Raw genomic sequence first — 24,103 nt, 5'->3', positions numbered from 1 at the left:
CAGTATACAGCGCAGACACGCGCAGTACACAGCACGGACACGCGCATTACACAGCGCAGAGCCGCGCAGTACACAGCGCAGAGCCGCGTAGTATACAGCGAAGAGCCACGCAGTATATAGCGCAGAGCCGCACAGTACAAAGCGCAGAGCCGCGCAGTATACAGCGCAGAGCCGCGCAGTATACAGCGCAGAACGCGCAGTATACAGCGCAGAGCCGCGTAGTATACAGCGCAGAGCCGCGTAGTATACAGCGCAGAGCCACGCAGTATACAGCGCAGAGCCACGCAGTATACAGCGCAGAGCCACGTAGTTATACTGCCCAGTCACGTAGTAAATTGTCCAGTCACATAGTATACTGCATATCCCTGTTAAAAAAAAAAAAAAAGAATTAAAATAAAAAAGTTACATACTCACCTCCTGGAGCGGCCGGTATCTGATGGTTGTTGCACCTCCTAGAGCGGCCGGTACACGATGCTTGTTGCACCTGGAGTGGCCGGTACCCGATGCTTGTTGCGCGCTCCGGTCCCAAGAGTGCATTGCGGTCTCACGAGATGATGACGTAGCGGTGTTGTGAGACAGAAAGACGGAAGTGCCCTTAGACAATTATATAGTAGATTACCCCGCTCACCAATTCGGAACCCGAGGGGCCCGGCCCACCAAATCGGACCCCGAGGGGCCCGGCCCACCAAATCGGACCCAGAGTGACCCCGCCCACCAAATCGGACCCAGAGTGACCCCGCCCACCAAATCGGACCCAGAGTGGCTCCGCCCACCAAATCGGACCCAGAGTGACCCCTTCCACCAAATCAGACCCAGAGTGACCCCTTCCACCAAATCAGACCCAGAGTGACCCCGTCCACCAAATCGGGCCCAGAGTGACCCCGCCCACCAAATCGGACCCAGAGTGACCCCACCCACCAAATCGGACCCTGAGGTGCCCAGCCCACCAAATCAGACCCTGAGGTGCCCAGCCCACCAAATCGGACCGAGTGACCCCACCCACCAAATTGGTCCCTAAGGTGCCCCGCCCACCAAATCGGACCCAGAGTGGCTCCGCCCACCGAATCGGACCCAGAGTGGCCGCGCCCACAGAATCGGACCAAAAGTGACCCCGCCCACCGAATCGGACCTAGATTTACCCCGCCCACAAAATCAGACCCAGATTGACCCAACCCACCAAATCGGACCGCCTGAGGGGCACCCAAGTGTGAAAGTCTTGCAGGGGCAGCCCGGGCACCATTCCAAAGCACTATCTGTAGTTCCTTCAGGAAATACCCATCTAGTTTTTGGTAATGTTATGCTCCGAGAGTCTATTTGGCCTCCTAAACTGAATGACCTCGGTACTACTATGCATCGTAAGGGAAATGTGTTCCCGGTTTTTTGTTGTGTGGCCTCTTTCTCCTTGAGGAGTCTGAATGAAAGCAGCTATATTTTTCTTATTTTTGCCTTGGCTATGGTCGTCATACCTCTTATTGGTAAAACACTATTTATCGCACACTAGCCCTTGAGCTGTAGGCTCTGTCCAGGGCTGTTCGAGAGTTTAGTGTCGTAATGATATAACTGATGAATTGTAGAAAAAATGGTTTTAGAAATAAAGCAGCTCTGTTTACTACATTGAGTCCATGGTTGGACCAAGAGGCACGTGGGCAGCTAGTCCGAGCAGTCATAATCTCCTCCAGATAAAACACTTATTGTGTTGAAGCTACAGCACACAGCCTAATAAGTGGTGCATCCCTGAAATCAGTATCTCAGCTCCTACCTCATCAGATTTGACAGCACGGCCATGCAGAGCTGCTGAGATCACTGATTGGTTGCAGCGTTGTCAGACCTGGGAGCAGGAGAAGAGACTCAGCACTGGACCTGGGGAGGATGAGTAAAGGACACAGTTTTTTCTGAAAACCCCTTTAATACTTGCTGGGGCATCATAGAAAGAACTTCTTGTGACAATTTCAGTACGTTTATGGGGTCGCCCAGATAAGAAGTTACCGGTAAGTGGTTGTTTGATCTAAGAGGGAAGCCGGAATTTTATGGGTTTGTTTCTTATGGGGAATGTTTGGGTACAATGTGACAGAAATAATAATGTTTTGCTTCCCTAGGTTTACTTGCCAATTAATTAATTCTCCATAAAGTGACCTAGATTGCTTGACGTGTTTCTTATTCCCCGGTATCTTTGTGTTGCGCACTCGTTAAATTCTTAATCTTCTAAAATTTGATGTAAAAAAGAAAGCCCTTTTCATGTGTGAATGATGGTGTGAAGAACTAGTGAGAGGTGGCTGTTCTGTGCTTCCTTGTTATGTTGCTTTCTTATCGGAAGTTTAATAAGATTTAGTGATTCCCATTGTGGCGGAGTCTGTTGAGTCAAACAATTGCTAGTTATTGCTCCTCTTCATGTAATTTGCATCAGGTCTCGGTTATGCAGAAAGAGCTTACCGCGCTTCAACCGGAATTGATTAAAACGTCAGCAGAAACGGAGAAGATGATGATTAAAATAGAAGAGGAGACGGTGGAAGTTGACGCTAAGAGAGAACTAGTGTCAGCGGATGAAAGGGTGGCCAATGAGGCGGCGGCCGCTTCTCAGGCCATTAAGGTAACCCCAACTTTTGCAAAGACTTCCCGGAACTCCCCATTAATGGCTACAGGTCCATTTTGCGCTACTGATCGCATCACAATTGTCCTATTTGCGTAGACTGGCTGGTACCATGGCGAAAAAAAAGAGAGTATTTGTTTATCACTTGCTACATCTGTTGCCACCTACAAGATGTGGAATGTAAAGATCACCCCTGAGGGTCTCAAACGCCAATCACAGTCTGATCAGAATAATTGGTTTGATTTTCTCATTGGACGTGTGAATGATGCCTTACTGTGATACCAAACAATAACGTTTTTTTTTTCTTTCAGTTTTTGTGGGGAAAAAAATGTTGTCGCTTTCTGACACCCATAACTTTATTATTCCGTCAATAGAGCTGTAGAATTTTTTTTTCTTGTGTGGCGAGCTAATGCAAGTATATATGTTGTGATTGCTTTTACTGTAGCTTTTTGGGGGAGGTGTAGCGACTGAAACTGACAACCCTGGATAGCTGTGTTTGCTGGGAGCGCTGTGTCTGCAGGGAGGGCTGTGTGAGCAGAGAGCGCTGTGTCTGTAGCGAACACTATGTCCATAAAGATTGCTGTGTCTGTAGGGAGAACTATGTCCATAAAGATTGCTGTGTCTGTAGGGAGAACTATGTCCATAAAGATTGCTGTGTCTGAAGAGAGCTGTGTGTCAGCTGGCTGAGCTGTGTCTGCAATGAGCGGTTTGTCTGCAGAGAGAGCTGTGTATGCAGACGTGTGTCTGCAGGGAGCACTGTGTCTGTGGGGAGAGCTGTGTCTGCAGGGAGAGCAGTGTCTGTGGGGAGAGCTGTGTCGGTGGGGAGCGCTGTGTCTGCGGGGAGCGCTGTGTCTGCGGGGAGCGCTGTGTCTGTGGGGGGTGCGGTGTCTGTGGGGAGAGCTGTGTCTGGGGAGAGCTGTGTCTGCGGGGAGAGCTGTGTCTGTGGGGGGTGCGGTGTCTGTGGGGAGAGCTGTGTCTGTGGGGAGAGCTGTGTCTGCGGGGAGAGCTGTGTCTGCGGGGAGCGCTGTGTCTGCGGGGAGCGCTGTGTCTGTGGGGAGAGCTGTGTCTGCGGGGAGCGCTGTGTCTGCGGGGAGCGCTGTGTCTGCGGAGAGAGCTGTGTCTGCGGGGAGAGCTGTGTCGGTGGGGAGAGCTGTGTCTGCGGGGAGCGCTGTGTCTGCGGGGAGCGCTGTGTCTGCGGGGAGCGCTGTGTCTGTGGGGGGTGCAGTGTCTGTGGGGAGAGCTGTGTCTGCGGGGAGCGCTGTGTCTGCGGGGAGCGCTGTGTCTGCGGGGAGCGCTGTGTCTGCGGAGAGAGCTGTGTCTGCGGAGAGAGCTGTGTCTGCGGAGAGAGCTGTGTCTGCGGGGAGAGCTGTGTCGGTGGGGAGCGCTGTGTCTGCGGGGAGCGCTGTGTCTGCGGGGAGCGCTGTGTCTGCGGGGAGAGCTGTGTCTGCGGGGAGAGCTGTGTCTATGGGGGGTGCAGTGTCTGCGGGGAGAGCTGTGTCTGCGGGGAGCGCTGTGTCTGCGGGGAGCGCTGTGTCTGCGGGGAGAGCTGTGTCTATGGGGGGTGCAGTGTCTGCGGGGAGCGCTGTGTCTGCCCAGAAGAATTTGAGAAAACAAAGTATTTACAAAAGTCCTTATCTATGGCAGTTAATTCACATAAAATAGTCTGGTAAAGTAGTAGCCAACCCTTTTACACTGGATTTAGTGACCATATAATAGGTGAAGATTCAGTCCTTAAATCCTTAGAGAACTATAACATCTCTTTTTCTGAAGAAAAATAAACAGAAGACATTTCCTTATAGACTCCCTTCAGCAATTGTACCCCATAACATTTGCTGCAAATATTTCACTTTATTGTTTTTGCTGTGGTTGTCTTTTAATAGCACTCTGGAAAAGTCTCAACTTTGTTATTTCTGAAAAGTGGAGATCTGTTCGCTGAGTATGTCCTGAAAAGGCTTCTCTCCTTTTGGAGATGTGAAGCAGAGAAGAAGAGCAGTCTTGCACACGAACGTCTGCTGACAAGTTTGTGGTAGAGTCTGGAAAATCTTCACATCTTTGCATCCATTTCATCCAAAAACTCCTGGCAAGCATTTATTTACACTGCTGCGCTATATTTTATAAGAAAAATGTAGCAAGTGTGCATATTCTCTTTATAAAAAATTATACTATCTTATATCCAAACTTCCTCTACAGAGCTATATGTTTTTATGGAAATAGACTATGCCCAAACCCTGTGTAGTCTGGTCCTTCAGTAATACTTTCATCTGTCATCCATCCCTTATACATACATTCACTGGGCTAATAAGGACAGTTGTGAGTCAGCACAATTGAAAATCTGATTACGACTACACAAAGTTTGTAGTCTGTTACCATAGGGAAACATTGGACCGCATGGAAGCTGTAGACACAAAACTGTACTTTTTTGGCAAGAGGAGGAGAAAGCAGCTGGGTCAGGAGTTGAAGAGGGGGATGATTCATGCAGGGAAAAGAAAGATCCTGTGTCTACATAGAAAAATGAATGGGAGTGCTTATTTAAAACGTTCGTCCAGTTTTCTTTTTGTTTTGCTTTTTGCTATGAGTCTAGAAACTAACAGGCAGGTAGGTGCTACCCACCAGTCTGTTGTGCCTGGCATCGATCTCTGCCGGTACATAGAAACCACAGACTGCTCCTGCTAGAAATTCAGAAACTTCTGCTGACTTCATGTCGGCAGAGTAGCGCCTTCTTTTCCGCTCCGCCCTGCTCTGGTGATGGGGCGTGACTGCCGACATCATGCAAATTGACAGCTGGCTCCCTGCTGCCTAACTGCAGGGAGCCAGCTGTCAAGCAGACGTTGAACAGCTGAATCGCTGCCACGAGCGGTCATTGACCGTTCCAAGCTGGCACCAGGTAGAATAGTCAGTTACTAAAAAAAAAAACAGGCAGATAGTTGCTAATTACTTGCCTGTTCTGCCCAGGGTTGGGTCAGGGCGGCCATTGACCACTCCTGTTGGCGATTCAGTTGCTCGACATCAAGAGAGCAGCTCTTTCTCTTCTGGGCTGCTCTGTCAAAAGAGCATTACTGCCGACCTCATGCTGATTGACAGGTGGTTTCCCACAGTTGCGCAGCGGGGAGCCGCTTGTCAATCAGCACGACGTCATCAGTCACGACTAGTTAGCAGAGCAGAGCGGAAAAGAAGCTGCAGCTGTTTAAACGTGACGTGGGTGTAAGCCGATGAATCGCCGGCAGGAGTGGTCTGTGATCGCTCTCTGCCAGCAGAAATCAGCGTCGGGCACAAAAGGCAGGTAGGTAGCATCTACCAATCTGCTAGTTTTTTATGCCCATAATGAAAAAAAGAATATTGTTAGTTTTTTATGCCCATAATGAAAAAAAGAATATTCTTGGATAAACCTTTTAAAGTTAGAGAAAGAAGAAAGAACAAGGAAGGAAGGAAGGAGGGAGGAGGAATGAGACATAAAACGGTACATTTGTAATGAAGATTATTGCTTCAAAAAAGTGTATATACCCTGGGAAGTGTTGAGCTGTTCACAGTGGAGGCATTGGAGGACACTGCTACGTTTTACAGAGTCACATAAAATAATGAAAGGAATATAAAAGTCTTCAGATATGACACATTCCCTTTAGTTATAAGTGATACATGTCCATGCAAGAGGCACGGTGACAGTGTGAACAGCTCACATCTCCAATAAGCTGTACCAGGACACCCATCCCGTGTAACCGTGGACCCGCTTGTGGCCGCAAATTATTTCAAAGGCCACCGTTGATCTCAGCGGTGAACTGTCTTTGTGCAGCGCCCCAGAGTCCTGGTCGTTGCAGTAGCATGGTTCAGCCACTAAGGGGGGCCATGCTGCGTTCGATGGCACGGAAGGAGTTCTCTGAGCAGGTATCACAGTCACCAAGACATTTCACAGCTGGGCCTCCGGGGGGAGCTAAGGGTGCTATTCATTAGGCCACTCCCCACCATAGTGGGTAAACTGGGGGTCAGGCAGGAAGTTAGGAAGAACGCTGACGGGATTGAACGGAGCAACACCTGGTGGCAGAGGGTGTTGTGAAGGGAGAGACTGTAGGGTCTCTGCCAGGGGTGGGATCCTGGCAGAGGCTTGGCATGGAAAGAACGTAAAGGGACCGTGCCTGCTCAGCATAGCGGCGGTGCCCAAGGAAGGACTAAGAAGCGAGATAGATTGTGCTGAGTGAGAAACGAAATCAAGCGAAAGGAGATACCAGTGAGGGTTGTGCTGAAAGAGGCAGCACCTTACTGAGGCGCACTACCGGTGGCCGGAACGCCGAGGAGGTAAAGAGTTTCAAGCCATACCTCAGACCTACGGCAGGGCAGTTAGCTTGAGGCGGACTGTCTCACGCATCATCTAGGAAGGCAAAGGGGGGTACCAACAGGAGAGGGGCGCAGATAGAGTCCCGGAAGATCTCCGAGCCTCCCCGTCATACGGGTGCGTTCCTACCATAGTATCTGGAGGGACGAGGAAGATCATTGCGAATTAAGTTGTTGTGAGGGAACACGAGAAACAGACACAACAGTTGTGGGGTACTTTCCGTAAGCACAGCAGGGAAGGACTGCAACACATAGCGCTAGAAGGAAGGCACCGATTTCCACCTGCAAGGAGAGCTCTGGAAGTGCCATTGGACCGGCCGGACTTGCGCAGCCTGGTGAGCCGTATTCCGGACTGAGGACCCAGAGAGCTTCAGTAAAGAGGTAAAGAGACTGCAACCTGGTGTCCTCGTTATTTACCGCGACCTGCACCCCACAACTGCACCGCTACAACATCACTTATTGCACCGGACGTCCCCCACTGACAGACAGGGCCACGGACCGGGTCTAGCCACCGTGACAACCCCAGGACTGAGACCTAGAGGCCCGGCTCCGGGTACCCCTCGGCCCTGCGGCGGTGTGGGGGCGCTCCAACTTGGCGTCACGAACAGGATCTACTTAAGCCTGAAGAATCAGGTCATGTGTGCCTAGAGACTGTGATTTACTGTGCTTGAACTGTACTTTATTGCAAAGACTGTGGATTGTCACTTGCCGCCAAAAGTTCGCGCCAAAACCGCCGCCATTACGGCGCTAAGGAGAGTGCAGGAGAAGAAGAAGGGCGTGGAAGTGGGCGTGAACAAGCTGAAGAGCGCGAAAGACAATGGCCGCCCAGTCTAAGTATTTCTGCCCCTTGAGGACGTGTCCGTCAGCAGCCGAGGTCCGCCTCCTGATCCTCAATGGTGGGCAGAGACAGAGAAAGCGAAACCGCCCACGAAGAAGAGAGCGGGAAAAGGACCAGGAAGAAGGAGCGAGCGACATGGAGGACGCCATGGCGAGCCGCCCGGAGCCGGAGCGTGGGGTCGGAGCAGAGGACTCCCCCAGCCACCCGGAGGGGCACCGCAACCAGGCCTCCACCGCTGATGCTGAATTCCTGCAGGCCGGAGTGGACGAGCTCAGCGACCGACCCCGGCGGACGCAGCTGAGCACCGAGGCCGGGTGGAAGAAGGCCATCATCAGGAGCCTCACCGGACATCTGTCGGCAGCCTCATCTGGTCCGGAGCAGGGAAGAAGTCCCAGCGCTCCGAAGCTGGAAAGCAAGGCCCTGCCGGAAAGCGAGGTGCTGCAAGCAGAGATGACAGCGTCGCAGAACAAGGCCCCGCAGCCAGCGTTCCGGATCCCAGCGGAGACGGAGCAGACCGGCACCGGAGGAACCGCATCTGAAGCAGGTATGAAGGACGACCCTGCCCTGACGACCGACACCACTCCAGTGACTGCTAGTGCCACAGCTGCTGACTCCGTTCCAGTGACTGATCTTGCAGCAGCCGCTACTTCTGCTGCAGCAGATGCCCATACTCAAGCTGCGCAGACCTCCATCGCTGCGCCTGATTTAATCGTACATGAACGACGGATTAACGGCGTTTGTCCAGCACTGGGTGTAACCCTGGACCTCACTCTTCACAGGCCAAGAAGGGTTAAGTGCCAGGTGCAGCCCTGGAAGCCGTCCAACTAAACCTCGGAAACCTGAAACTGTAAATAGTTAACTGTTTATTTCCTTGCTGTTTTGCTGCTAAAACCCGTCCTGGGTTAACTCTTAAAGGGATCCCTTTGTTTACCCGGGATCCCTATTGCTTTTTATTTTTGCTTTCACTTTCATTTTTGCTTTTGGTTCCACAATGTTATAAAAACTGCTGAATCATGGACTGTGCATGATTCGAACTTCCTTTGTAAATAGTGTGCACTTTCTTAAAGGTGCTCCCTACTGGTTTTAGCCAAAGACACTTTGCGAAGATATTTGCCCTATTTGTTTGAGCCAAAGACACTTTGTGAAGATACCTTTCCTACTGGTTCTAGTTAAAGACACTTTGCGAAGATACCATGCCGGAACCTTTGCATGGGCCGGTAGGCTGAGGAGACGAGCTACCTTAGAAAGACTTGGTCTCCTCTTAAAGGGGATGTGAAGAATTGTACTTGAAAGCGATACTGTTACCGAACAGTAATGTGGTAATGATGCCTTGAAAAGAAAATGTAACTGTTTTACATGCCGAGTTATATGTGTTGAATTTGTTAAAATGTGAAATTTGAATAATGTTTTGAAGACAGGAAAGATGCAGAGAGCCCGTAGGGGTAGAAGTAGAGGTCTGCATAGTTGAAAGTAAGAGAAGTAATAATGAGGGTGAGGATAGAAGGTAAACCCTGCGTCCCCATTGAAAAGTTACTTTATTGCTAAGGACAGAGAGTGAACCCGTAGGGGTTAGAGAGTGAGTCCTTAAAGGGGCCGAGTAGAGCTGGCTCAGAGTTCTTCAACCGAAAGGAATGTTATGTCTATACTGTGTATAGTAGCGAAAGGCAGTAGGCCCTGGCTGAACAGGGCGGTCCTGTAGAAGAAAGGAGAGGCAGTAGGTCTGGTGCCGTAGGGACAGGCGGTCCTGCAGGTTCACAAGAAGGAGAATGTAAAGTTGAAATGCCTTATAATGTGATTATAGGAAGGCCTTTGATAGACTAAGAGTGTGAGTTTCTTAAAGGCAATGTTAAGTTATTATTTCAAAAATTGCACTAAATAGAATACCCGGTTGGGTAACAGAAGTTATTTATACTCTGTAAATTATAAGGTTAATTATGTTTGTAACGTTACAAGTGTCCTCACCTCCCATAAAGGGAAGCCTACTTAAGTATACTTATTGTTATTTGCACTCAACAAAATTGTATGTCTTTTTGCTAACCTGTATTGTTGTTTTTCTTCCCAGTCCCGGAGTACTGTGTTTAACCAGGGGGGAGTGCAGCGCCCCAGAGTCCTGGTCGTTGCAGTAGCATGGTTCAGCCACTAAGGGGGGCCATGCTGCGTTCGATGGCACGGAAGGAGTTCTCTGAGCAGGTATCACAGTCACCAAGACATTTCACAGCTGGGCCTCCGGGGGGAGCTAAGGGTGCTATTCATTAGGCCACTCCCCACCATAGTGGGTAAACTGGGGGTCAGGCAGGAAGTTAGGAAGAACGCTGACGGGATTGAACGGAGCAACACCTGGTGGCAGAGGGTGTTGTGAAGGGAGAGACTGTAGGGTCTCTGCCAGGGGTGGGATCCTGGCAGAGGCTTGGCATGGAAAGAACGTAAAGGGACCGTGCCTGCTCAGCATAGCGGCGGTGCCCAAGGAAGGACTAAGAAGCGAGATAGATTGTGCTGAGTGAGAAACGAAATCAAGCGAAAGGAGATACCAGTGAGGGTTGTGCTGAAAGAGGCAGCACCTTACTGAGGCGCACTACCGGTGGCCGGAACGCCGAGGAGGTAAAGAGTTTCAAGCCATACCTCAGACCTACGGCAGGGCAGTTAGCTTGAGGCGGACTGTCTCACGCATCATCCAGGAAGGCAAAGGGGGGTACCAACAGGAGAGGGGCGCAGATAGAGTCCCGGAAGATCTCCGAGCCTCCCCGTCATACGGGTGCGTTCCTACCATAGTATCTGGAGGGACGAGGAAGATCATTGCGAATTAAGTTGTTGTGAGGGAACACGAGAAACAGACACAACAGTTGTGGGGTACTTTCCGTAAGCACAGCAGGGAAGGACTGCAACACATAGCGCTAGAAGGAAGGCACCGATTTCCACCTGCAAGGAGAGCTCTGGAAGTGCCATTGGACCGGCCGGACTTGCGCAGCCTGGTGAGCCGTATTCCGGACTGAGGACCCAGAGAGCTTCAGTAAAGAGGTAAAGAGACTGCAACCTGGTGTCCTCGTTATTTACCGCGACCTGCACCCCACAACTGCACCGCTACAACATCACTTATTGCACCGGACGTCCCCCACTGACAGACAGGGCCACGGACCGGGTCTAGCCACCGTGACAACCCCAGAACTGAGACCTAGAGGCCCGGCTCCGGGTACCCCTCGGCCCTGCGGCGGTGTGGGGGCGCTCCATTTGTATTTCATCGGCGGCGATCTTTTAGTAATGATCATTGTCACACCTCAGACAACCTTCTTGAGCTACCTAGCGGCATAGTAAAAAGCGAGAGCTGCACTCTTTCCGATTATGACAGCTACTGTCCGTAAAAAATACTCTGACAGTCAGCATCATCGCCATCAGCTGGAGAAGCCCAGGCTGTGAGTCCTCTAATCATTATTTCATGGACTGTACTCTACCGCTAAAGGTTGTGTGAATTATACATAAAAGGAGAGACGGGCACTTTTGTCAGATTTTGTAAGTTCTCAGGAATTCAGCACAATGTTTGTCATACAAGCCAGTTCTGGAAGACATACGGAAAAAAGGGGAGTAGAATTTTAGTCCAGATTACCCAGGTGCATTGGCTGTTCAGCAATGGCAACTTGGGCTGATGTTTGAGCCCTGCCGCATTCATAGTGTCTGGGCATGCACAAGTAATACTCCCCAAGCAGCAGGCAGAAATGCCAGTCCCCGCTGCCATCAGTCATCCACTATTGCCATCATGATTGCCCCAAGTAAGAGAAGAGCCACTTTGGATGTCACTTTAAAACAGGTAGTGGCTAACAATTTAATGGGGCCATGAGGGTTATTAGTATTAGGGCACTGAATCTAGCAGTAGTTTGGAGGAAACTGGGACTATCCCTAGTTTGGAGGGCAGCTTAGCTGACCATTTAAAGGGAACCTAACAGCGGATCCTCGGGCAGCATGCATCGGACACTGGCTGTATGAGACACTGCAGAGTTTCAGAGTATAGCTTAAAAATCACCAGGGACTGAGCCACACAAGGGACTAGTCGTCTGGCAGCCGGCTTTTCCCCTTCCACTTCCAGTAACTAACAGGTCTCTCCCTGTGAGTTGCCCGCCATGGCCGTGGGGTACTCGATACCGGGTCCAGTCGCGCTTAAAGGGGATGTCACGGTGGCTGCAACCCGGTCCATGGCCCTGGGTGCCCAAATAAAGGGAAAGGTCTTTAAGGGTATTTGTAATAAAGTCTATGTTCGTGACGCCACCTGTGGTATTCGGTCAGTAGGGACCGACGCTGCTTAAAAGGATCCTCTGGGGTGATGGTATGGCAGCTAGATGGTATAACTTCCACAGGTGGTGTAGTGAAGAACCAGGACACAGGTTTGCAGTCTTTACCTGGTTTACTGATGGCAACAGTCCTCAGTCCAGGGTACCAGGTGCAGGGATAACTGTGGTCCGGCCAGCTTAGAGGCAATAGAGGGTCCCTCTCCCAAGTGAGGTCCGTAAGCCTTTCCTACATGCGCTAGATGGCGAGGTCCCTGCTGCTTGTGGCTTGCTGACAGAGTCCTCTCCTGTCCTGAGACAGATATCTGCACGGTGGGCAGTGTGAGCCGTTTTACAGGGTCTCTATCATAACCCGGGTTCTCAGGTTACTGCTTCACCCCAGACTTGATGTGGGCAACTGACATACAGTCCTATGCTCTCCGGTTCTGTTGCGCGTGCTGGAGAACAACATGACATCAGTCTCCCGGTGCCTGGTTACTACGCTCTGGCTCTGAGGGTGTCCTGATGCTGTTCCCCTCCGAGCCTCTCCCTCCACTGTGCTCCTTTCCTCTAAGCTCCTCCACAATTCAACCCCTAGGGTTCTGTTCCTTTCCCAGAGCTGCAGCTGAGTCTTTGGCTGCACAGCTCTGCACTTTCTCTCCTATCACTCCTCTCTCCTTACTGTCCCCTCCAGACTGATCTGACTCCTCCTCCAGACCAGAACACATATAGTTTAAGGAAGCTCCCCTGAATCCGGGTCCTGAGCTCCCCCTTCTGGCCTGGATTCAGAATATGTTGAATGTGGGTGCGTACCTGGTAAAGAGCATCCTCCTTGCCTCCAAGCGTGATATCACCCTCCCCGAAAGGAAGGCAACATCACTGCAACAACCGGTTACCTGGGGTGTTGCACTTGCACACACACACAGGGAGAGACCTGTCACTTAAGAATAGCGGTCAGGGAGAAGCCACCGGGTGCCTTTTCGACTAGTCTCCTGTGTGACTCGGTCCCCAGCGGTTTGCTTATCTACGAAACTCCGCAGTGTCACATCAAACATATATGGCTGACATTATACAGCCACGGTCTGATGCATGCTACCTGTGGATTGGGCAGCATTTATCAGCTGTCAGGTTCCCTTTAAAGGGGCACTGTGTGTGTGTTACCAGTTTATGGGTGCATTTATGGCTGTCGCTAGTGTAAAGAGCACTACAGTATGGCTGTCACTATTTTGGAGGGCACAGTAGCTGGGAATGTTATGGTGTGTGACCTATCAGACTACACAGTTTTTTTTTGTAGTCTGTTACCATAGAGACACATAGATCTGGATAGAAGATGTAGACACAAAACGGTAAATTTTTAATTAGATTATTGCTTTGTTTTATTTTATAAAATGGATCCATTAAAATAGGGCTGAAAATGTAACTTTTTCAAAAGTAGGAACTATATGTTTTAAATCCATTAAAAAAAACTTTAGGGCGACACACGTATAAGAAAACCACATCTTCCCCTGCAGCGTTGGTCTCTGAGGTCAATGTTCAGGATAATATTTTAACACTTCAAATTTGAGGAAGTTTTAAAACTTACGTTATGTTCTTGCCAATGGCTTAGTTGTACTTACCTTGAGGCTAATGATGGACTAATTCCATGGAGGACGATACGGGTGAAACCAGACGGCAGCAGCAGCAGCAGCCACGGCGGGGAAAGTTTTCTTCCTTCCCTATTGCTGAGCTGTCAGCGCTGTAGATATTCCAGACTTATTTAGGGCAGCTTAGCATACAGAAGTATATTCCTTATGAAGCAGCAGATTCCAAGTTTCCAGTACATTTTTATTTTTTTTTAATCATGGCTCCCATGGGGTTTCTATACCTGTTTATTCCTGCGGTACATATTACCATACCAATCAATGATAAGCCTCTGTTCTTGCTGCTATAAATGATGTTCGTAGTTACCGATGCTGGTTGTAGAGTAGATAGAACTGGAAATTATTAGCAGCAGGATGACGGGAACCAGCTTTCTTCATTTCTTTGGATGAGCATCTTGGGATCCCCTTCTTGGCTTCATGTCCTATTCTTAAACGGAACCTGTCGGCAGGTATTGTACCATAAATCAAACACATTTATGTGGGTTCATTGTAATTGATTAAATGTATATATTTTATTTAGTAATCCTTGCTTTTGTTCTAAAATAATTACTTGGCCAATATTTATGCAAATGACGCGCAACTTAAGTTGGAAGGGACCTCCAGGGTCATCATGTCCAACCCCCCGCTCAATGCAGGATTCACTAAACCATCTCAGGCAGATGTCTGTTCAGCCTATGTTTGAAGACTTCCATTGAAGGAGAACTCACCACCTCTCGTGGCCGCCCATTCCACTCATTGATCACCCTCACTGTCAAAGTTTTTTTTAATATCTAACCTGTGTCTCCTCCCTTTCAGTTTCATTCTATTGCTTCTCGTATTTCCATGTGCACATGAGAATACAGATTATCCCTCTACACTGTGACAACCCTTCAGATATTTGTTGACAGCTATTAAGTCTCCTCTTAGCCTTTTTGCAAGCTAAACATTCTCAGATGCTTTAACCGTTTCTCGTAGGACATAGTTTGCTGTCCGCTCACCATCCTGGTAGCTCTCTGTCCTCTTTTCATCTTCCCCCCCCCATCTGTTCAAAGCCCACTGACCGACGGGTCTCTTTTCTCTAAGTAATCTGCCTCCCCAGTCTGAAATTTTGCATAAGCGCCATTATTCTCCACGCCAATCGTCTTCTCAGAGAGGGTGACACATAAGCAGGTGCATAGGAATAATTCCCTGCTGTCATTCCTCTCCAGGAATGATGGTTCCTGCCTAATATTTCAGCCTGATACTATCTAATCCAATACACATCCTATTGACAAAGGGAATGTCACACTCCACGTATTAATTTATTCAATCATTTCAAGGAGGCGTAATCATTTTTTATTAAAATAGACACAGGTCTTCTTTAAATTACCGTATATCATGGAATAGTTTGACTGCTGGAGTGAAGACGCCTTTACTGATATTTTGTACATTTACGGAATTTCTTTTCATTGTGTTTCATTTTAGTTTTATTGATTTTTTTACAGGACGAATGTGAAGGTGATTTAGCAGAGGCCATGCCAGCTCTGGAGGCGGCAATATCAGCTCTTAATACTCTGAACCAGTCTGACATCACTCTGGTCAAATCTATGCAGAATCCCCCAGCTCCTGTGAAACTGGTTATGGAGAGCATCTGTGTGATGAAAGGCATAAGACCGGACAGGAAGCCTGACCCTGGAGGAACAGGTGAGAGGACAGTGCATGTACCATAAAGGATAGTCATCAACTGGAGGAAGCACTCAAGCGGGCAACCCACTGATTTACAGTACATTATTCATGCCTACAAACCAAATAATGGTAAGGATTTGTGTTAATAAATGAGAGTTGTGAAGAATACAGCAAACCAGGTTTGAATTGAATAAATTAGGGAAAACATAAATAAATATATATACAGTGGGGCAAAAAAGTATTTAGTCAGTCAGCAATAGTGCAAGTTCCACCACTTAAAAAGATGAGAGGCGTCTGTAATTTACATCATAGGTAGACCTCAACTATGGGAGACAAACTGAGAAAAAAAAATCCAGAAAATCACATTGTCTGTTTTTTTATCATTTTATTTGCATATTATGGTGGAAAATAAGTATTTGGTCAGAAACAAAATTTCATCTCAATACTTTGTAATACATCCTTTGTTGGCAATGACAGAGGTCAAACGTTTTCTGTAAGTCTTCACAAGGTTGCCACACACTGTTGTTGGTATGTTGGCCCATTCCTCCATGCAGATCTCCTCTAGAGCAGTGATGTTTTTGGCTTTTCGCTTGGCAACACGGACTTTCAACTCCCTCCAAAGGTTTTCTATAGGGTTGAGATCTGGAGACTGGCTAGGCCACTCCAGGACCTTGAAATGCTTCTTACGAAGCCACTCCTTCGTTGCCCTGGCGGTGTGCTTTGGATCATTGTCATGTTGAAAGACCCAGCCACGTTTCATCTTCAATGCCCTTGCTGATGGAAGGAGGTTGGCACTCAAAATCTCACGATACATGGCTGTCATGATTCTCAATGGCGAGAGAACATAGCCCAGCATATATGAGAACTAGCTCTTGGAAGATGGAAACTATACTGACCATGAACTAAACCTGCCGCACAACTAGAAGTGGCCGGGTAGCATGCCTACGTTTTTTTATCCCTAGATGCCCAGCGCCAGCCGGAGAACTACCTAATCCTAGCAGAGGAAAAGACAGTCCTGGCTCACCTCTAGAGAAATTTTCCCAAAAGGCAGACAGAGGCCCCCACATATATTGGCGGTGATTTTAGATGAAATGACAAACGTAGTATGAAAATAGGTTTAGCAAAAATCGAGGTCCGCTTACTAGATAGAAAGAAGACAGAAAGGGCACTTTCATGGTCAGCAGAAAACTCTATCAAAACACCATCCAGAAATTACTTTAAGACTCTAGCATTAACTCATAACACCAGAGTGGCAATTTCCGCTCACAAGAGCTTTCCAGACACAGTAACGAAACAGCAGCTGTGAACAGGAACAAAATGCAAAAACACACAAGGACAAAAGTCCAACTTAGCTGGGAGTTGTCTAGTAGCAGGAACATGCACAGAAAGGCTTCTGATTACATTGTTGACCGGCATGAAACTGACAAGAGGAGCAAGGTTATATAGCGACTCCCACATCCTGATAGGAGCAGGTGAACAGAGGGGATGATGCACACAAGTACAATTCCACAAGTGGCCACCGGGGGAGCCCAGAATCCAATTTCACAACAGTACCCCCCCCTCAAGGAGGGGGCACCGAACCCTCACCAGAACCACCAGGGCGATCAGGATGAGCCCTATGAAAGGCACGGACAAGATCGGAGGCATGAACATCAGAGGCAGTGACCCAAGAATTATCCTCCTGACCGTATCCCTTCCATTTGACCAGATACTGGAGTTTCCGTCTGGAAACACGAGAGTCCAAGATCTTTTCCACAACGTACTCCAACTCACCCTCAACCAACACCGGAGCAGGAGGCTCAACGGAAGGCACAGCCGGTACCTCATACCTGCGCAACAATGACCGATGAAAAACATTATGAATCGAAAAGGATGCAGGGAGGTCCAAACGGAAGGACACAGGGTTAAGAATCTCCAATATCTTGTACGGGCCGATGAACCGAGGCTTAAACTTAGGAGAAGAAACCCTCATAGGGACAAAACGAGAAGACAACCACACCAAGTCCCCAACACAAAGCTGAGGACCAACACGACGACGGCGGTTGGCAAAAAGCTGAGTCTTCTCCTGGGACAACTTCAAATTGTCCACCACCTGCCCCCAAATCTGATGCAACCTCTCCACCACAGCATCCACTCCAGGACAATCCGAAGATTCCACTTGACCGGAGGAAAATCGAGGATGAAACCCCGAATTACAGAAAAACGGGGACACCAAGGTGGCAGAGCTGGCCCGATTATTGAGGGCGAACTCCGCCAAAGGCAAAAAAGCAACCCAATCATCCTGATCCGCAGACACAAAACACCTCAAATATGTCTCCAAGGTCTGATTAGTCCGCTCGGTCTGGCCATTAGTCTGAGGATGGAAAGCAGACGAAAAAGACAAATCTATGCCCATCCTAGCACAGAATGCCCGCCAAAATCTAGACACGAATTGGGTCCCTCTGTCAGAAACGATATTCTCCGGAATACCATGCAAACGAACAACATTTTGAAAAAACAGAGGAACCAACTCGGAAGAAGAAGGCAACTTAGGCAAGGGAACCAGATGGACCATCTTAGAGAAACGGTCACACACCACCCAGATGACAGACATCTTATGAGAAACAGGCAGATCCGAAATAAAATCCATCGAGATGTGCGTCCAAGGCCTCTTCGGGATAGGCAAGGGTAACAACAATCCACTAGCCCGAGAACAACAAGGCTTGGCCCGAGCACAAACGTCACAAGACTGCACAAAGCCTCGCACATCTCGTGACAGGGAAGGCCACCAGAAGGACCTTGCCACCAAATCCCTGGTACCAAAGATTCCAGGATGACCTGCCAACGCAGAAGAATGAACCTCAGAGATGACTCTACTGGTCCAATCATCAGGAACAAACAGTCTACCAGGTGGGCAACGATCAGGTCTATCCGCCTGAAACTCCTGCAAGGCCCGCCGCAGGTCTGGAGAAACGGCAGACAATATCACTCCATCTTTAAGGATACCTGTGGGCTCAGAATTACCAGGGGAGTCAGGCTCAAAACTCCTAGAAAGGGCATCCGCCTTAACATTCTTAGAACCCGGTAGGTAAGACACCACAAAATTAAACCGAGAGAAAAACAACGACCAGCGCGCCTGTCTAGGATTCAGGCGCCTGGCAGACTCAAGGTAAATTAAATTTTTGTGGTCAGTCAATACCACCACCTGATGTCTGGCCCCCTCAAGCCAGTGACGCCACTCCTCAAAAGCCCACTTCATGGCCAAAAGCTCCCGATTCCCAATATCATAATTCCGCTCGGCGGGCGAAAATTTACGGGAAAAAAAAGCACAAGGTCTCATCACGGAGCAGTCGGAACTTCTCTGCGACAACACCGCCCCAGCTCCGATTTCAGAAGCGTCGACCTCAACCTGAAAAGGAAGAGCAACATCAGGCTGACGCAACACTGGGGCGGAAGAAAAGCGGCGCTTGAGCTCCCGAAAGGCCTCCACAGCATCAGGGGACCAATCAGCAACATCAGCACCCTTCTTAGTCAAATCAGTCAATGGTTTTACAACATCAGAAAAACCAGCAATAAATCGACGATAAAAGTTAGCAAAGCCCAAAAATTTCTGAAGACTCTTAAGAGAAGAGGGTTGCGTCCAATCACCAATAGCCTGAACCTTGACAGGATCCATCTCGATGGAAGAGGGGGAAAAAATGTATCCCAAGAAGGAAATCTTTTGAACCCCAAAAACACACTTAGAACCCTTCACACACAAGGAATTAGACCGCAAAACCTGAAAAACCCTCCTGACCTGCTGGACATGAGAGTCCCAGTCATCCGAAAAAATCAGAATATCATCCAGATACACAATCATAAATTTGTCCAAATAATCGCGGAAAATGTCATGCATAAAGGACTGGAAGACTGAAGGGGCATTTGAAAGACCAAAAGGCATCACCAAATACTCAAAATGGCCCTCGGGCGTATTAAATGCGGTTTTCCACTCATCCCCCTGCTTGATTCGCACCAAATTATACGCCCCACGGAGATCAATCTTAGAGAACCACTTGGCCCCCTTTATACGAGCAAACAAATCAGTAAGCAGTGGTAACGGATATTGATATTTAACCGTGATTTTATTCAAAAGTCGATAATCAATACACGGCCTCAAAGAGCCGTCTTTCTTAGACACAAAGAAAAAACCGGCTCCTAAGGGAGATGACGAAGGACGAATATGTCCCTTTTCCAAGGACTCCTTTATATATTCTCGCATAGCCGCGTGTTCAGGCACAGACAGATTAAATAAACGACCCTTAGGGTATTTACTACCCGGGATCAAGTCTATGGCACAATCGCACTCCCGGTGCGGAGGTAGTGAACCAACCTTGGGTTCTTCAAAAACGTCACGAAAATCAGACAAGAATTCAGGAATCTCAGAGGGAATAGATGATGAAATGGAAACCAAAGGTACGTCCCCATGAGTTCCTTTACATCCCCAGCTTAACACAGACATAGCTCTCCAGTCGAGGACTGGGTTATGAGATTGCAGCCATGGCAATCCCAGCACCAAAACATCATGTAGATTATACAGCACCAGAAAGCGAATAACCTCCTGGTGATCCGGATTAACACGCATAGTCACTTGTGTCCAGTATTGTGGTTTATTACTAGCCAATGGGGTGGAGTCAATCCCTTTCAGAGGTATCGGAGCCTCCAATGGCTCCAAATCATACCCACAGCGTTTGGCAAAGGACCAATCCATAAGACTCAAAGCAGCGCCAGAGTCGACATAGGCGTCCGCGGTAATAGATGACAAAGAACAAATCAGGGTCACAGATAGAATAAACTTAGACTGTAAAGTGCTAATTGAAACAGACTTGTCAGGCTTCTTAGTACGCTTAAAGCATGCTGATATAACATGAGTTGAATCACCACAATAGAAGCACAACCCATTTTTTCGTCTAAAATTCTGCCGCTCGCTTCTGGACAGAATTCTATCACATTGCATATTTTCTGGCGTTTTCTCAGTAGACACCGCCAAATGGTGCACAGGTTTGCGCTCCCGCAGACGCCTATCGATCTGAATAGCCATCGTCATGGACTCATTCAGACTCGCAGGCACAGGGGACCCCACCATAACATCCTTAATGGCATCAGAGAGACCTTCTCTGAAAATCGCCGCCAGGGCGCACTCATTCCACTGAGTAAGCACAGACCATTTGCGGAATTTTTGGCAGTATATTTCAGCTTCATCTTGCCCCTGAGACAAGGACATCAAGGCCTTTTCCGCCTGAAGCTCTAAATGAGGTTCCTCATAAAGCAACCCCAAGGCCAGAAAAAACGCATCCACATTGAGCAACGCAGGATCCCCTGGTGCCAATGCAAAAGCCCAGTCTTGAGGGTCGCCCCGGAGCAAGGAAATTACAATCCTGACCTGCTGTGCAGGGTCTCCGGCAGAGCGAGACTTCAGGGACAAAAACAATTTGCAATTATTTTTAAAATTTTGAAAGTGAGATCTATTCCCCGAGAAGAATTCAGGCAAAGGAATTCTAGGCTCAGACATAGGTGCATGAACAACGAAATCTTGCAAATTTTGTACCTTTGTGGCGAGATTATTCAAACCTGTAGCTACACTCTGAAGATCCATTTGAAACAGGTGAACACAGAGCCATTCAAGGATAAGAAGGAGAGAAAGAGAGGAAGGCTGCAGTATAGGCAGACTAGCAAGTGATTCAATTAAGAGCACACTCAGAACTAGAGGAAAAAAAAAAAAAAAAAAAAAAATTGTAGCAGACTTCTTTTTTCTCTCCTTTCTCAGCCAGTAATTTAACCCTTTTTTTTGGGCCGGTCAAACTGTCATGATTCTCAATGGCGAGAGAACATAGCCCAGCATATATGAGAACTAGCTCTTGGAAGATGGAAACTATACTGACCATGAACTAAACCTGCCGCACAACTAGAAGTGGCCGGGTAGCATGCCTACGTTTTTTTATCCCTAGATGCCCAGCGCCAGCCGGAGAACTACCTAATCCTAGCAGAGGAAAAGACAGTCCTGGCTCACCTCTAGAGAAATTTTCCCAAAAGGCAGACAGAGGCCCCCACATATATTGGCGGTGATTTTAGATGAAATGACAAACGTAGTATGAAAATAGGTTTAGCAAAAATCGAGGTCCGCTTACTAGATAGAAAGAAGACAGAAAGGGCACTTTCATGGTCAGCAGAAAACTCTATCAAAACACCATCCAGAAATTACTTTAAGACTCTAGCATTAACTCATAACACCAGAGTGGCAATTTCCGCTCACAAGAGCTTTCCAGACACAGTAACGAAACAGCAGCTGTGAACAGGAACAAAATGCAAAAACACACAAGGACAAAAGTCCAACTTAGCTGGGAGTTGTCTAGTAGCAGGAACATGCACAGAAAGGCTTCTGATTACATTGTTGACCGGCATGAAACTGACAGAGGAGCAAGGTTATATAGCGACTCCCACATCCTGATAGGAGCAGGTGAACAGAGGGGATGATGCACACAAGTACAATTCCACAAGTGGCCACCGGGGGAGCCCAGAATCCAATTTCACAACACATGGCCCCATTCATTCTTTCATGTACCCGGATCAGTCGTCCTGGCCCCTTTGCAGAGAAACAGCCCCAAAGCATGATGTTTCCACCACCATGCTTTACAGTAGGTATGGTGTTTGATGGATGCAACTCAGTATTCTTTTTCCTCCAAACACGACAAGTTGTGTTTCTACCAAACAGTTCCAGTTTGGTTTCATCAGACCATAGGACATTCTCCCAAAACTCCTCTGGATCATCCAAATGCTCTCTAGCAAACTTCAGACGGGCCCGGACATGTACTGGCTTAAGCAGTGGGACACGTCTGGCACTGCAGGATCTGAGTCCATGGTGGCGTAGTGTGTTACTTATGGTAGGCCTTGTTACATTGGTCCCAGCTCTCTGCAGTTCATTCACTAGGTCCCCCCGCGTGGTTCTGGGATTTTTGCTCACCGTTCTTGTGATCATTCTGACCCCACGGGGTGGGATTTTGCGTGGAGCCCCAGATCGAGGGAGATTATCAGTGGTCTTGAATGTCTTCCATTTTCTAATTATTGCTCCCACTGTTGATTTCTTCACTCCAAGCTGGTTGGCTATTGCAGATTCAGTCTTCCCAGCCTGGTGCAGGGCTACAATTTTGTTTCTGGTGTCCTTTGACAGCTCTTTGGTCTTCACCATAGTGGAGTTTGGAGTCAGACTGTTTGAGGGTGTGCACAGGTGTCTTTTTATACTGATAACAAGTTTAAACAGGTGCCATTACTACAGGTAATGAGTGGAGGAAAGAGGAGACTCTTAAAGAAGAAGTTACAGGTCTGTGAGAGCCAGAAATCTTGATTGTTTGTTTCTGACCAAATACTTATTTTCCACCATAATATGCAAATAAAATGATAAAAAAACAGACAATGTGATTTTCTGGATTTTTTTTTCTCAGTTTGTCTCTCATAGTTGAGGTCTACCTATGATGTAAATTACAGACGCCTCTCATCTTTTTAGGTGGTGGAACTTGCACTATTGCTGACTGACTAAATACTTTTTTGCCCCACTGTATCTATATATATCTATGTGACCCGTAGAAGTGCAGGCACAGCACGAAACGGCCGTCGTCTTGGTTCTCCCCTGCTCACAAGAGCTAAGGCTCTAGTAGCTCTGGCCATGGAATTGATGTGAATATTTTTTCAATAAAGTTTGTATCCTGAGAAGATTGGTGAGTGCCCTCATCTTTTTACTTATTTATTGGACTATATACAGTGCCTACAAGTAGTATTCAACCCCCTGCAGATTTAGCCGGTTTACACATTTGGAATTAACTTGGCATTGTGACATTTGGACTGTAGATCAGCCTGGAAGTGTGAAATGCACTGCAGCAAAAAAGAATGTTATTTCTTTGTTTATTTTTTTTTTTAATTGTGATAAGTTTTTTCAGAGGGTCATTTATTATTCAACCCCTCAACCCACCAGAATTCTGTTTGGTTCCCCTAAAGTATTAAGAAGTAGTTCAGGCACAAAGAACAATGAGCTTCACATGTTTGGATTAATTATCTCTTTTTCCAGCCTTTTCTGACTATTTAAGACCTTCCCCAAACTTGTGAACAGCACTCAAACATGGTCAACATGGGAAAGACAAAGGAGCATTCCAAGGCCATCAGAGACAAGATCGTGGAGGGTCACAAGGCTGTCAAGGGGTACAAAACCCTTTCCAAGGAGTTGGGCCTACCTGTCTCCACTGTTGGGAGCATCATCCGGAAGTGGAAGGCTTATGGAACTACTGTTAGCCTTCCACGGCCTGGACAGCCTTTGAAAGTTTCCTCCCGTGCCGAGGCCAGGCTTGTCCGAAGAGTCAAGGCTAACCCAAGGACAACAAGGAAGGAGCTCCGGGAAGATCTCATGGCAGTGGGGACATTGGTTTCAGTCAATACCATAAGTAACGTACTCCACCGCAATGGTCTCCGTTCCAGACGAGCCTGTAAGGTACCTTTACTTTCAAAGCGTCATGTCAAGGCTCGTCTACAGTTTGCTCATGATCACTTGGAGGACTCTGAGACTGACTGGTTCAAGGTTCTCTGGTCTGATGAGACCAAGATCGAGATCTTTGGTGCCAACCACACACGTGACGTTTGGAGACTGGATGGCACTGCATACGACCCCAAGAATACCTTCCCTACAGTCAAGCATGGTGGTGGCAGCATCATGCTGTGGGGCTGTTTCTCAGCCAAGGGGCCTGGCCATCTGGTCCGCATCCATGGGAAGATGGATAGCACGGCCTACCTGGAGATTTTGGCCAAGAACCTCCGCTCC

The 24,103-nt window shown here is 48.1% G+C and overlaps 1 protein-coding gene across 1 annotated transcript in view; it reads left to right on the top strand.

Annotated features, from left to right (window-relative positions):
• The window catches only part of DNAH3 (dynein axonemal heavy chain 3), a 373,447-nt gene that overhangs the window by 311,800 nt on the left and 37,544 nt on the right, over nt 1–24,103 (top strand). Inside the window, exons 50-51 of the mRNA XM_077274961.1 lie at nt 2,405–2,587; nt 15,105–15,303. Coding sequence (XP_077131076.1) covers nt 2,405–2,587; nt 15,105–15,303 — 382 coding nt within the window. The remainder of the gene's footprint in view (nt 1–2,404; nt 2,588–15,104; nt 15,304–24,103) is intronic.

This window comes from Ranitomeya variabilis, chromosome 7, assembly GCF_051348905.1.
Source record: "Ranitomeya variabilis isolate aRanVar5 chromosome 7, aRanVar5.hap1, whole genome shotgun sequence".
Classification (NCBI taxonomy): Eukaryota; Metazoa; Chordata; class Amphibia; order Anura; family Dendrobatidae; genus Ranitomeya; species Ranitomeya variabilis.
This window is presented reverse-complemented; position numbering and strand designations above follow the sequence as displayed.